General features: G+C 43.3%; 1 protein-coding gene across 2 annotated transcripts in view; it reads right to left on the minus strand.

Moving 5' to 3' along the window:
* Nucleotides 1-2,797: 2,797 nt before the first annotated feature.
* The window catches only part of LOC146786154 (deoxyribodipyrimidine photo-lyase-like), a 41,663-nt gene continuing 29,998 nt past the window's right edge, over nt 2,798-14,462 (minus strand). For both annotated transcript variants that reach the window (XM_085635674.1, XM_085635675.1), the window contains exons 9-10: nt 7,746-7,905; nt 2,798-7,152 (exon numbers count right to left, since the gene is read on the minus strand). In XM_085635674.1, coding sequence (XP_085491800.1) covers nt 6,998-7,152; nt 7,746-7,905 — 315 coding nt within the window. In that variant the 3' untranslated portion in view covers nt 2,798-6,997. The remainder of the gene's footprint in view (nt 7,153-7,745; nt 7,906-14,462) is intronic.

The following is a 14,462-nucleotide window of genomic DNA, read 5'->3' on the forward strand; positions in this document are numbered from 1 at the left end:
CTGGATGGCTAGGACTGGTGGGGAGGATTACAGAGTTGTTTACTCCACTGGCAGCTGTATCAACTGAGTCCAGCAAACACCGTTTGGTGGCATTAGATATGGCTTCCCCCTCCTCAACAATATCTTATCCCCTCCTGCGATATTGGTCAGGGAGATGTTGGACAAAGGCCACCATTTCCATTTGGGCTCTATCGTAACAAGACCGGAGACCCACAGAACTGCTGATGCGCCCGTGTGTCATAGCACCAGCTGCCATCCTTGTACCAGCCGCATTAAATGTGCTTGCTCTCATTATCAAACAGGAAGTATCACTTGCTGCTTGGGCGGCTACCACCAGGGGCCCGGGGGAACATGGCCTCTGCTATAAAGAGGATAAAATGGTGCAAGTTTATACTTTTTCCCCTCAAGCCTGAGTGTTATCACTTGGGATTTTACAGGCTCCCTGAAAATTTCTGAGGCAGACTTCATCATACCGTCCTGCCTAGGGAGAAACTGGAGAGAACGCTTGGTTCTAGATAGCGTCTCCACCCGGAAGTCATCATCCTACAGGGCAAAGTGCATATCTACCTTGTGATAGCTAGCTGTATGCAGAGGTATTATCTGATGAAGAAGCTCGAACAGTGACTTTTTCCAGGTCTGGGTCCCCAGCTCATAGTGCTCCCAAGCATCATCGGTAGGGTGTGGTTAGCCAGGTGTCCCAAAGTCCTGTGCCGGAGAGTATAGACTAGGGCTGCCTGAACCGATATAAGACTCCGCTAACCCCTGAGAAGTTGAAGGAGGAGGTTGAGAAAAAAAGAGGATTAGCAGCCTGATCCTTTGTCTGCTTAGTAGGCACTGGCTGTAGATGTGCATCCAGTTGTGGAGTGGAGGCAGTCTTTCCTGTGGCAGATATCTTGCCTGTGTGGGGGTGAATGACTGTGTTGCTGCTGGTCATGAAGCTCCTGTTGGAGCATCTCAAGGATGGACCTCTCTTCGCCTCGACATGTGGCGGCTTATGTTTTATGTTTTGGAAGTCTGGGTGTTGACCGTACTCATGTGTCTCAGCAAGGTCTGGGGTTGACTGAGGTAGATGGGACATCTTAAAGTGACTCTTCTGGCTATTGGGCTTCCTCATCTTTTGGCTCTGAGGAATTGAATCCAATGATTGCTGGGCTTGGCTCCGTAAGGGGTGGCATGCTTTATCATCGGGCTGTGCTCCTCGTCGGCCCGGCACTGCAATGCCTGACTTGTCCCACAAAGGGGCCTCTTTACCAGAGTTCTTTTTCCAGAGTAACCGGATTTGTCTGGTCCAATGTTGTGAGGTAGAGGTCTAAGAAAATTCTAGGGGGTGAAAGAATTAGAATGACCTAAATGTGCCCTGAACAACCGTCTTTAAGAATAGAGCATCTTTAAGATTAAAAACACACACACAACCTCAAAGGATATTAATGTTTCCAGAGGTCTGAAATGAAGGTCACTATGTTTTTTTTTGTCTCATACGATCCCTTGGATCAGAGGCATTTCATCAGGACCTCAGTGTCTGTTTAATCTACATGCGGGGAGTCTTTAGTCATTTTTATTCTCCCCTCCCCCCTTATAACTTTTTAGACAATCTATCACACAACATTGGGCCAGACCAATCTGGTTTCCCGGCTACTCTGAAAAAGATCTTCAACAAAGAACACCCTTGCAGGTCCCGTCGGGCACTGCAGCGCTGACGGACGTAAAGCACAGCCCATTGATGAAACATGCCACCGTTGGTGGGTGAGGGCTTATGCTCTACAACTATGTTGCCTCGGATGATCACAGTGAGAATTTGTTCTTGCAATAAGGATGTACTTTGGATGAGGTGAACTTATGGGAACTGCACACTTTGCTTATATTGTGTATATATGGGAGGATTTGGACAGACCCTATAATCCTCCGTTTGGTTGATGTTCGTAAACATGTAGACCTCTGCAAAATGCCATGGGCAGCGTAACATGATGAACAACCGGTCATGCAAATGCTTGAAGTGGGCGGAGTCAAAGCCCCTCTGTGCTAATTTAATATCCAGCAGATGGCTAAAGCTATCTATAGTCAGATCTAACAAGTCTAAGCTGTTCCTATAATTACATTGGGTAAACAAAGCAATAAGACAAATTATACTTGTTTACCTGCACCCCATGTGTCTGTGAGGCTCCTCTGATGTTACTGGCCAACACCAACTGCTGTAAAGCCCCAGACTGCTCCTCAGACTTATGGTCAATTCAACAAATGCATCTGAAATTGGATACAAAGGCGATGGACAAGCCGGTGCAGTTTTCTCGCTACAGAGTTATCATATGTTGTGACCATTGGTGTGATTATTGCATATAAAACCGGTGCATCAAAAATAAGCCCAAGAAGGCTGATTCCATGCCAAATTCATAAGAAAACCAATAACTAAATATGTTCCATTATATGTATGTAAATATTTCATATCTAGATATCCAGAACTTCTGGTATGGCTCCAATCCTCCTCGAAATAGGTTAAACATCCCTGGTCTAACAGGTGTTCCAAACTCCCTGGCAGCGGGTGGCATTTCAATAAATAAATAAATATTTGCAGAATTGATATTATACAGAAATCCGCTTTTGCCAGCTTTAATGCATTATTCAGCAATTCTCGCTGGAGCCTTCTGGATTTTCCTGGGGTGAAATTTTGTGGAACTCCTGAATTAGACAATGGAGCTTTTACTTCATAAAGCCTGACCTACACTCCCTTTGTTATTGGATTCTATACTTCATGTTATTTGAACATTGAGGCAGGATTATGAATAAAGTGGCAACAACCCCATTTTTACACCAAAACGAAATTATTTTATTTCAAACCCGTAACAAAACAGCCCGACAGAATATATTGCATGTAAACATATTGGTGGTAAAAAATATGGAAAAAGTTTGTAACAGATATCCAGAAACAAATGTCAATAGAGTCGAACTATACAGGTCGTCAATGTTAGGTCGACTTAATTGTAATCTTTTTACAGTATCTTCATAGAAAAAACATGTTTTCTTCTGTGTCGTAATCCGGGTAGTAGCCATTTATAGTCAACATAACATTTTAGGGTGCTTCTTTTGTTTGAGGTATTGTACCGGAAGAACAACTATGGTTTGCTAAGGTGGGAGGGCAGGAAAACCACCTTCAAATCTGCTATGTTGATACGGAGAGTAAGTCACCTCAGAACCAAAAGGCATTTACTGAGGAAGACCTATGGCTTTCCAACTAACAAGTAGTGAGAGACATTTTTTGAGTCAAGGTGGAAACCTACTGAAATGTTGACCCTCCCGAACCCCTTAGAACAGGACCGCTTGTGAGATGGAATCAAAGGCAGTGGGGCACATCTGTATCCATCTTGTCCACGAACAGGTCAGAGGAAGCACAGAGACACCGGAAGCCATTAGACCTAGGGACATAGAATCGCTGTGAGATAAATGCAGATTTAATGTGGAACTGGGAAGCAGGCCAACCCAACTTGTGTGTCCAGCACTGCTAAGATGAAGGAGGGCCTTGCTGACTGTCAGCCGACACCTAGATTTATAACAACTGGATACCGATCGACCAAAGGATGCAGAGATCTAAGGGAAAAAGAGAATTGTGCAGTCCATGTCGGTCTACCTTGATGATTACTGTAATACAGTTGAAGCAGATGCATGGCTATGCCTGGTCCTGCTGATGCACCACCCGTATGACCCAGTTGAAACTCTACTGGAAAGAATAGTAAAACGGGTGGATTCGGCACACGATCACCCTATGAGCCATTTGTCTGGGTAGACTTACGCCACAAGGGTGCGTTGGCATCTGGACCATTGACTTTAGGCAGTAGGAGCGCCTCAGAGTGCACTGTGGCATTAGGCATGTGACGCACCCAAGCTACCCCGTGCATTACTACTCTTACTAGAAACACTTGCCAAATACACCCTTTCCAAGTGGGAGTAGACTATTTGCAGTAAGAAGCTGCTTCTGTGAATATCAAGGCAAAATCCCCAAGGGGGGGGGCTCTTTTCAGACTGCTAGATACAAATTCAAAGGGCTTAAGGCCATGGGTGAAGCAGACTTAAACATTTCCAGTCAAAGAGAGGCTTACGGGGTTCAGCCATGAGGCGGAAACATGCAGGTCAGTGGGAAAAGAGACCATAAAAAGTATAGCACCGTATGAATCCTGTAATAAAAGACATTAGAAGGCAAGGATGACGATACAGAACCCACCAAAATGTGAGCAGAAAATCTAAGTGGAGAAGACCTTCTCATCATTAAACAGAGAAGATCAGGTCGGTGTTGGCAAAAAATAAAGGGCACGTGAGGAGGCAGAAACCGTACTAAATACGGTGCTTAAGAGCTTACCGCTTGGAGTGGAAGCTTTGTTAGGTGACTTGCGATGTGTCTAGGGACATCCGTCAAGTCTAAAGGAAGAGGGGACACACCTGTATCAGAGATGGACAATGCTGGACTATACAGAAGGAACCACACACATTAACTAATTACTTAATCAACTTAAAAATAAATACATGACAAAGATTTTCCTACTAGTAGGGGCCAAACAATCTCGGGGATCAGTGCTATTAAAATTAGATCTCTGTTAAGGACCTGTATAGAACTATACAACAATTTGTTGTAAAACTTCAATTGTTGTTGCAGCTGACATGAAGATACATTCTTGTTCGCAGAAAGATATTCTAGTTAATGACATTGTGTTTGCCTAAAAAACATATATATTTTTTTTTAACTCTCAGTCTTGGACGGGTAAAGCTTGTTGAATGAAAACATGCAAAGTGTCCAGTCTCTTAACAGCAAAGAGTGCTACGAACAAGTTACACTGACAAAAACAAAACTGTGCATCGACACACAGGACCATATTTATAGCAAAGTGGCACAGTGCAGCAAATCAGGTTGCTGTGCTGCATCACAGGGAAATACCAGGAATGCATAATATTTATCCCAATATAGCGCATTCCTGTCCTTTTCCCAAATCTGGTGCACAATGGGCTGCCTAGCGCCAACGCAGGCACCCTTGCACCATATAATAATCTAGGAGTTTGATTGCATCACTTGACTGTGCTTTCAGGGTCCCGATGAACATTCCAGTTATCATTTGGAAATGTTTTGCACGTCTAGTGTCTGGCATATCTAATAAACTCTTGAAGAAGTACTCAATTGGCTGCAGTTGCATCTTGGGACTGGTTAATGCTGAATAAATTCAGTTGGTATTTTTATCCAACCATTAGAACCCCCTTGTTTTTTTTTCTGCTGGATGCGCGTGGTTCACTATCCCACAGCCGATCTGTACCAACATATCATTTGCAAATGTTCAACAGGAATTTACACCCAGGGCGGATATAAGCATGTCCCCGTGAGGAGTAAAGCGATGGTGTAAAGCGAAAGTAATCAAATCCTAAATATGCAGAAAGAGTGCAGTCTTGCAGATTCACCAACACCTAAGCTTGAGTTCCAAGTAGGTATCGCTCCACACAGACGAAGGAAGACAAGACACCTCATGGAGAAGGTCTATGCCCCCCCTCTCCCCCCAGTACTAGCTTTAAAAAAAAAAAAGTATATGTGGTATGAAAAACCACAATATGGTTTCAGACAATTTAGAAATTATTTATGCTGCATACTGATTCTCTCTCTTCTCTTAGAGTCTTCTGGCTGGTCATTAACTAGGAACAAATGATTACATTTACCCAAAGAGTCAGATTCTCATTGCAAACACTTGAAGAATTTACAGGCCAAAAGGCTTTGATGCTGCTGCAGATATATGTGCAAACCCCCGTCTCCCCCCCCCCATAGTAATGGTGTTCATTTGCAGTGTTGTCAAATTCTTAAACAAGCTGCAAATTGAGCATGCATTTAGAAAATCTAATTGCATTTGCAATGTGAATGAAAAGAACATGGACCAGGAAGAGACAAAAAGGGCCATTCACATATCAGGGGAATTGGTAAATTTCACTTTGGCGCATTAAAGGCAGGGAGGTGTGCTTGAGGCACTTGTTGGCTATCGTTCATGCATTTGCAGTCTGGAGTCCAAGGGAGCCAATTCCTTTTAAGGCTGGCATTATATGAGCGGCAAGCAAAGTTGGCGTATATCTGACATCACTAAAGCAAATGGTCTAAAATTCAATTATTTACTGATGCGCTGGTCTAAAACAAATGTCAGCAACTTCTTATTCAACATTAAAAATCAGAAAACGGCATCAAGCGGGACTCTGGATTGTGGATAATACGTAAAGGAGTTCATTAAAAAAATAACCAGATAACTCGTTCCTGATGTAGCAGTTACAGCTTTTTTTAAAAAAATCCTTTGAATTTTATGCCATAGTTACTTATGAAACTTTTGCTTCCCTAGCATATGGAAATTCATGCCTATGCAAACGCAGAGCTCATTCTGGTGGTGGATCAGGATAGATTGCTAGGGCAGCAGTGGATTGTTGGGAAGCAGAACTGCCTATGATTCTGCTGGAGGTATTTGCAATTTATGGAGAGAAAACCATCCGAAAACCCGCTTATCTGATGGGTTGGCGGTAACTGTTGTGATTATCAAGGTTTATAGACAATACATCAGCAATCACTGATAAATGGAGCAAATAAGTATGTAAACGCTGGCAAGGGTCTCTGTTAAACCCAATCCTGTTTTTAAAGTTCAGAAATCTCAGCATGTGTTGAAGCAACATGAATGAATCTAGGGTAAAACAATCCTTTAAAGTAGGATATTGACGCATCCCCTGCAATTCTACGGACATACAAAAGGTACAAATCCCTACACAATATAAAAATAAGTTTGTATACAACCGATATAAAAGAAAAATGAGTTCTATATGGAGTCCATCGTGCAGGTTACAGAAAAGTAGCTGATTTTCTGTGCTGCTCACCAGCTGCCTTCTATCAATTATCAAGAGGGGACATTGAAGAATTGAGCGCACCAGCATCATCCGAGCGACTTCTCATCCACACTTCCTGGCATGGTTGAGGAGGGGAGGCAAGAGTGAATCAACAAGCGGACTATTTTGCAAATTTCTTTGGGTGGTACTGGCGCTCAAACTGTGCCACGTCAAACTTGCGCTTACAGCCATTGTAGTTCATGAAACGGATTTTGCCAAAGACTTCACGTTCCGCCCATCCTTGGTCGTGGATTCCACAAATCGACCACATGCACCCTGTTGTGGAAAAACAAAAGCAAACAAGTGATTGTGCTGGATTACGTTCCAAGCTAAAGCTTGACTGCCAAGGCGGCATGAATTCAAGTTACAATTATATAATTTACAAATGCAGGCATCCAAACACACTATTTTTCAGACACAATTTCATTCAAAACATGCAAACTTTGTATCAAGCAAGAACTGACACCATGTTGGAATTCTGTATAATGCTTTAACCAGTAAAATAACTACAATGCAAAACAAATAACAGAGTACACAATACGTGTGCCAGTCCACAACTTATTTAAGGTTTTCTGGTTACGGTCACTTTAAAATAACATTCTAAATATGAACCTTATCAGGCCGTGGTACCCTCCCAAAAACAAGAACCTAACATTTCCTACCAGCCCCCCCCCCCCCCGATCAATGTGTACAGTTATCTTTTCAACAAAGAGTTAAATACAATGTTGACAGGACTAAGATATACAGAGCCAATAATGTTTCAAAAAGAGATGGATTTTTCCATTGTGTAGGTAGATGTTTTTCTACGGTTAGCGTTAAAAACTAAAACAAAACTCGCCATCCACGTAGAAGCAGACAATTTCACTGACCTACATATCCATTGGGGTCCCGCCCGTCAAGCTCAAACCGGTCATTGAGGTAGATGGAGAACTGGAGAGCCTCTTCGGGAGACTTGGTCCATTCGAGGATCTTCTTGGCCCAGTACATTCTCAGAAATCCGTGCATCTTCCCCTCGTGCACCATCTGGAGCTGCATTGAGGACAAGCAGAAATAAATTCATGAGACACATCTGGTGCAGGATCCATCATAGGTTGCAAGCATGGAGTAGCAAATGGTTTTATACTTCAAAGGATGTCTCTACATAAATAGGAGACCTCTCGTCAGTGGTCTGGGAGAGACACAGTTAATCATGTGTTTTAGCCTCATCCATGATCTCTCAATTAAGTGACAATACTGCCCGAGTGTCAATATTCACATTATGTTTTAAATATTTTCCTAATTCTGGAGGTATTTCAAAGCCTGTAAGTAATGAGAATATGTGCGAGTAAAAAAAGAGTAGAGGATATTGGAAAGATTTCCAAAGACACCAATACCTGTATTCAACATGGTTTCAATGATGCAACCAAGACCAGATACCTATTGCATGGAAACAGTAGCAGGGCTTGAGCTATGTCCATCTGTACTGGATTCTGGTAGACATTGTTGCTGCCTTAAATCTTTTGACATCAAGCATTTGCAATGCAATAGGTCTTGCATTCTCACTTACTGCCTTTGTGGGTGCAATAAATGCTTTGCACTACCCTCTGATATGCCTAACGGCTTGCCCACACTGCCACAAAAGAGAGCTTTGGGGTGTCATTCGTGCCTCTGTAATTCCTTTGGGGTTTGTCTCGACTCTTCACAGTGTACCTCTTTTTGGTTCATTATTATAAAGAGGCAGCTTCCTACATCCATCAGAAAAGCAGTTTTCTGACGGCATTATCCTTACCTCTTGGCAGTAAATACCCGCAGAGGAGGCCACTTGGCAGTGAATACCCTGCAGAGGAGGCCACTGTGGCCCTTCAAAGACAGTCCCACACCAGATCCTGGTCGGGACACTGATTCCCTCCAAAGACAGTACACAGATGAAGGTGAGAAAGAATAAAAACGGATATAAATTTATGGACAACTGGTAATCTTGCACTGATTTAATGTAAGGAGCCAACGTTGTGATGTGACCCGGCCAGTATTGCATGGGAAAGCTCCCTTGCAAATCAGGTCTCACCTGCGCTTCTTTGCAGAAGGGCTGAGGCTGCACTGGTGAGTGGAGGCACCATATATCCAAGTTAATAAAGGTTCTTGTGAGGGTATAGATGATTAAGCAGCCAACGTGTTCTAAAATTCCTTGCTCAAGGCGAAGATAGCGAGGCAATATGAAGAGTATTCTAAAAGTTTCATGCATTCCCTTCATTGACTTAGACCGGTGGTGCAGGTACACACAATAGCCTTGAGTCGGTGACCTTCAATCCCACAGCAGCTGCACCCTTTTTGGAAAGAGAGATATATGCGATACCAGCCAGGTAATAAAGCTAGGCTAACTTCTTGGACTTCTATCTCACAGGCATAGGGGCTTTGGATCCTATTCTTAAACATCATTATAATTGGGGCTGTAAGTTCCTAGCCCTAAATGTCTGAGAAGCTCAGTGCAGTTAGAACAGGGTGCTGAAGGGGGGTATGCAGGCAAAAATTATGACAGAGGCAGTAAAGAAAACATTTTACATTGATTTGCAAACCTATCCGTAGTTGGTGCTGAAGGGCTTATTAAGTTAAATGGGACCTTGCTCGGATCATACCAATGGCAGGAACTCTATTGCAGCTTAGTTACTCTCTCCCTTTTGGTTTCTGTAAGTGGAATATATTTGTAGACACTGACAATGTTGGGTAACTGAAGCAAATCCTGAACAAAAATATATTTTTTAAGTGCAACCAGATGAGAATAAGTGGTGCCATACCAAGGAAAAGGCTTGGACTAGCTTTAGGAGGATCTCAGGAGCTACGGAAACGACAAAGATTGTCACTCTACTACATCCAAGTATTGAAGCAGGTGCTCTCTTCTATCAAGGAATGCAGCATCTGTGCGGTGAGCAGGTTTCAAGTACAATGGGCTGTGAACAAGATGCTTCTTCAGCTAGAGTTCTAAGTTTTAGTACAACTTTTGTTATTAGTTTGGAGATGACCTTCAGGTTTAGGGGAAAGAGCTATCTACCAAGTGAGGTTTTTCGACAAACTCAAAAAAAGGACAGTTTTATAAGATAACAGGAACATTATATATTCCCTGAGCCACAAAAAATGTGAACAGTCCAAAACAAATGCAGAGATGACATGCAATATTTCTGCAACAGCCGTGGCTTTCAGGAATTGCATATTAACTAAATAGGACATGATAGATAAGCAAGAATTTCAGGGCACCTGTCCCATCAAGAGAGTAGCTAATTCAATTTCTCCTCTGGACTATAATACTAAACAGAATAATAACTACTTGGTTTTTTTTGACAATAAATGAAACTAGGGATATCCAAGAGCAATAATAATGGTGAGCGTTTCTTCACCTCAAACCATCACTTGATGGCTGGTTTCTAGTTCAGCATCACATGTTGTGTGTAATCTACCTCATCATCTAATAATAGGATTAGAACACTGCACAAGTTTGTTTTAAAAGTTTGTTTAGAGCAGTGATTCTTAACCTTTCGACTTCTCTGGACCCTCAATGAATCTTACTGGACACCAGGAACCTCCACCTAAGCTATTTTTATGATTTGAACCCCTAACATAAAAAGTTTTAAAAAAATATAGAAACTAGTGTAAATTTAAAAAAAAAAATCATAATATGTTTTTGTTTAATATCCAGAGAGAAGATATACAAAAATCGAAATGTTATTGGAAAGGTTGGGGATGTTTCAAAATTTGGATTCACTTCTAAAAGACAAAGTATTAAGAAAGACTCTAGCACGCTGCTTTGTCATAATTACTCCTAATTCATGCTTTTTGTCAGTCCATACTAGTGATATCATTGAGGTCATCAATTGTCCACTCTACTATTCGCTGTACTTGAGCTGCTCCCACAAATCAAGCTGAGGAAACCAACTTAATTTTTAGCTTCCAATTTCAAATTCCGTCAGATTTACAGAATGTTTTAAAAATGTCAATTTCACATTCTTTTTTAAATAGATGTAATTTATTAGTCTGCTAATATTATTACATTTTTTTAAACAACATTGTGTGGTTGTTGCGAACCACAGGTTAAGAAAAACTGGTTTCGAGCACTGCATGTAGATTGTCTCGAGGAACTACACTGGTTGAGCCTGAAACAGCCCTACACACAAAGCACATGGTTTGGGACTGCACCTCCGTTACTTTTAGGTCTCGCCTACGCAGTGCGCATGCACTGCATAGGAGACCTTTAGCTGTCGTGCAGCTCTTTTTCAAAGCACATACTCGTGCTTGTGGTGGCATACGCCTTGCAGTAGTGCGCAGCGGCGCACCATAAGCAAGAGTATGTGCTTTGAAAATTAACAGACTGCTCTCCCAAGCGCACGCTTCTCTCCCACCCACTCACTTTTTGCTTGCGCTTCTTGTTTAACTTTAAGCGCGAGGCACGCGCGCACTTGTGTTTAACTTGTTTTTAATGCCGCACAATGCACCCTGAGCCATGTTCCCAACTATTTTGCTTTCAAATTGTATTCACTGCCATTTGTGTCACATTTAAAATGCTAACAGTATAGAATGTAATTTACATCCTCCTGGACCTCTCCGCCGCTTTCGACACCATCTGCCACCGCACACTATGCACGCGCCTCCACGATGCAGGGATCCGAGACAAGGCCCTGGACTGGACCACCTCCTTCCTCTCCGGCAGAACTCAGAGTCCGCTTCCCCCATTCCGGTCCGAAGCCTCCGAGATCATCTGCGGCGTCCCGCAGGGATCCTCCCTCAGCCCGACGCTGGTCAATGTCTACATGGCACCACTCGCACGCATCGCCCGACAGCACGACCCCAACATAACCTCCTACGCCGACGACACGCAGCTGATCCTCTCCCTCACCAAGGACCCCCTCACCACCAATTCCAAACTCCACCAGGGAATGAAGACTGTCGCCGACTGGATGGAGGAAAGCCGAATTAAGCTGAACACAGACAAGACGGAGATCCTCATCCTCGGGCCCAACCCCTCAGCATGGGATGACTCCTGGTGGCCCACATCACTGGGGACACCAACCACGCACGCAACCTGGGAGCCGTCCTCGACTCGAAACTCACCATGACCAAACAAGTCAACGCAGTCTCGTCTACCTGCTTCAACACCCTCCGCATGCTCCGCAAGATCTACATATGGATCCCGAAAGACACGAGGAAAACAGTCACCCAGGCCCTAGTCAGCAGCAGACACGACTACGGAAACGCCCTCTACGCCGGAGCCCCGACCAAGCTCATCAACAGACTGCAAAGAATCCAGAACGCCTCTGCACGCCTGATCCTCGACGTCCCACGCCGCAACCACATCACCCCACACCTGAGGAACCTGCACTGGCTCCCCGTCAACAGAAGAATCTCCTTCAAGCTCCTGATACACGCACACAAGGCACTCCACAAAACCGGCCCAGCCTATCTCAACAGTCGACTCCACTTCTACGTACCCAACAGGAAACTGCGCTCAGCCGACCACGCCCTGGCCACGGTCCCGCGCATCCGTAGAACCACATCTGGAGGTAGGTCCTCCTCCCACCGCACCGCCAAGACCTGGAACACCCTCCGCCTCAACCTATGACAAACCAAAAACCTGCTGACTTTCAGGAGACGACTCAAGACCTGGACTTTCAACCAGTAGCAGCAGCACATCCCCCTCTTCCCCCCCCCCGAAACCCTTGCGGGTAAGTAGTGAGCTTTACAAATTAACTGTATTGATTGATAATTTACAGAATCTGGAGTTTGCTCCGAAAAATTAATTTGACTTATTCCTTCTGTCCGTTCCTATCGCCAGGCCAATATTATGCTAGTCATTCCACGAGAGTAATACTTAATGAATGGCGCCATTAATATTGTCAAGGTCCGTGGGGGTCTGTCAGTTCACAGATAGGCGTCGTAAAGAAGGGACAGGCACCTGACTCTGCTTAATGTTCCATGAAAAAATATCAGACACTGCGGTGTAATTGCGGAGCAGGCGATGGCGGACCGCGCCGGCAAACTTGCCAGTTTCTTAAATATTTTTTAATTAGACGCCATGCGTCTGTAATTTACCTAGCATAGATGCGATCCAAGTTTAAATGCACAAATATCATAGACGTAAAAGAAAGGCAGTAATAACACACAGAGGGCAGCGTTAAACAGTTGGCCGCATTGATATGTTTTAAACTGAATGACCGCATGGATGAAATATTTAATGTCCATATCATGTTATTATACCATTGCAGTTATGATGTTTTCATTTCCATTGAGACCATATTGAAATGTGGTTGTCTGGCGTTTTTTAAATGTTATTTTATATAAGACATTGCTTTTCTTGTACGCCAAAGATGTGCCAATGTAATGTTTTTATTTCCTCCAGTGATACGTTCTGATTCTGATAAACACATCATTAGTATTGGTGCAATCAAAAAGTCAACAAACAGGATCTGTGGAGTAGCAAGGGCGCCATATGCACTAACACAAGCAAGGGAAGTGTGCACCATACTTCCTGGATGGGCAGTAAAACACAGCCACTGTTGAGGTGCATCGGATCCTCACACCCAATATTTGATATTGCCAACATTTGCAGTTGTTCCTTAGGTGCTACAACAGTGTTAGTAATTTAGGATTAGAATGTAAATTTTTTCGAAAAAGGCCTTTATGCAGAGCATTTTCTATACACAAATATTATTAATAAATCAGAACGGATCCTCACTTTATCCAGTTTGAAAGAATGAGTGGTTGAGTTGACTAACAAGTTTTGAACCGGTGACACACAGAATACACAAATGTGGACACACCCCCACACGCACCCCCCCCTCCCCACCCATTTAAGGCACTTAAGTGGCACTTAGGTGGAGGACTTGCCTGAGCTGGTGGACTACAGCCTAAACTTATAAACAAGCATTGGCAAAGCCAATAGGTTTTGTCTGTGCAAGATCTATTGGCTTTGTCAATGTTTTTTTTAAACATGTTGCACAGCAGCAAGGGCTGCTGCACAATGTTGCTTAAAGTAAACAAGCATTGGCATAGCCAATAGGTCTCGCCTTTGGGACCTTATAAGTATTTAGTTATGCTGCACAATATCATTGGTACAACCGCTTCAACTGTTGCATGGCTAAGCACTTATAAGGTCCCAAAGGCGAGACCTATTGGCTATGCCAATGCTTGTCTATCCTATGTTGGACTTGTGTCATGTGTATGTTCAATCACCTTCTTATCCGCTGCACAGAGACAGAGTGCATTGAATGTAATGCTCGAAAAATAAGTTTATAGTCTTGCCCTGTTGAATATCTTCAGGGTGAAATGATTTATTACATTTGCATTTACTCACACCTTGCGCTAAAAAGGGCTTCATCTGCTGTAGAGGGCACTTTAACCCGATACACTTTTTTTTCCCCATGTGATGAGATTTGCTTGGGTTATTAACCAAGTGTCTTCCAATTTAGAGTGTACGACATTTTGAGTAGGAGGTGTGTACTGACTTCTATGTAGTATGGCGTTACCATGTCGTCAAGCCAGAGGTGAAGGCGAAAGATGAGCAAAGCTGTAAAGAGGAACGGAATAAGGGGCCTTCCAGAGCCCCTCCAAAATTACATAAAATC

The sequence above is a fragment of the Triturus cristatus genome, chromosome 11, assembly GCF_964204655.1.
Source record: "Triturus cristatus chromosome 11, aTriCri1.1, whole genome shotgun sequence".
NCBI lineage: Eukaryota > Metazoa > Chordata > Amphibia > Caudata > Salamandridae > Triturus > Triturus cristatus.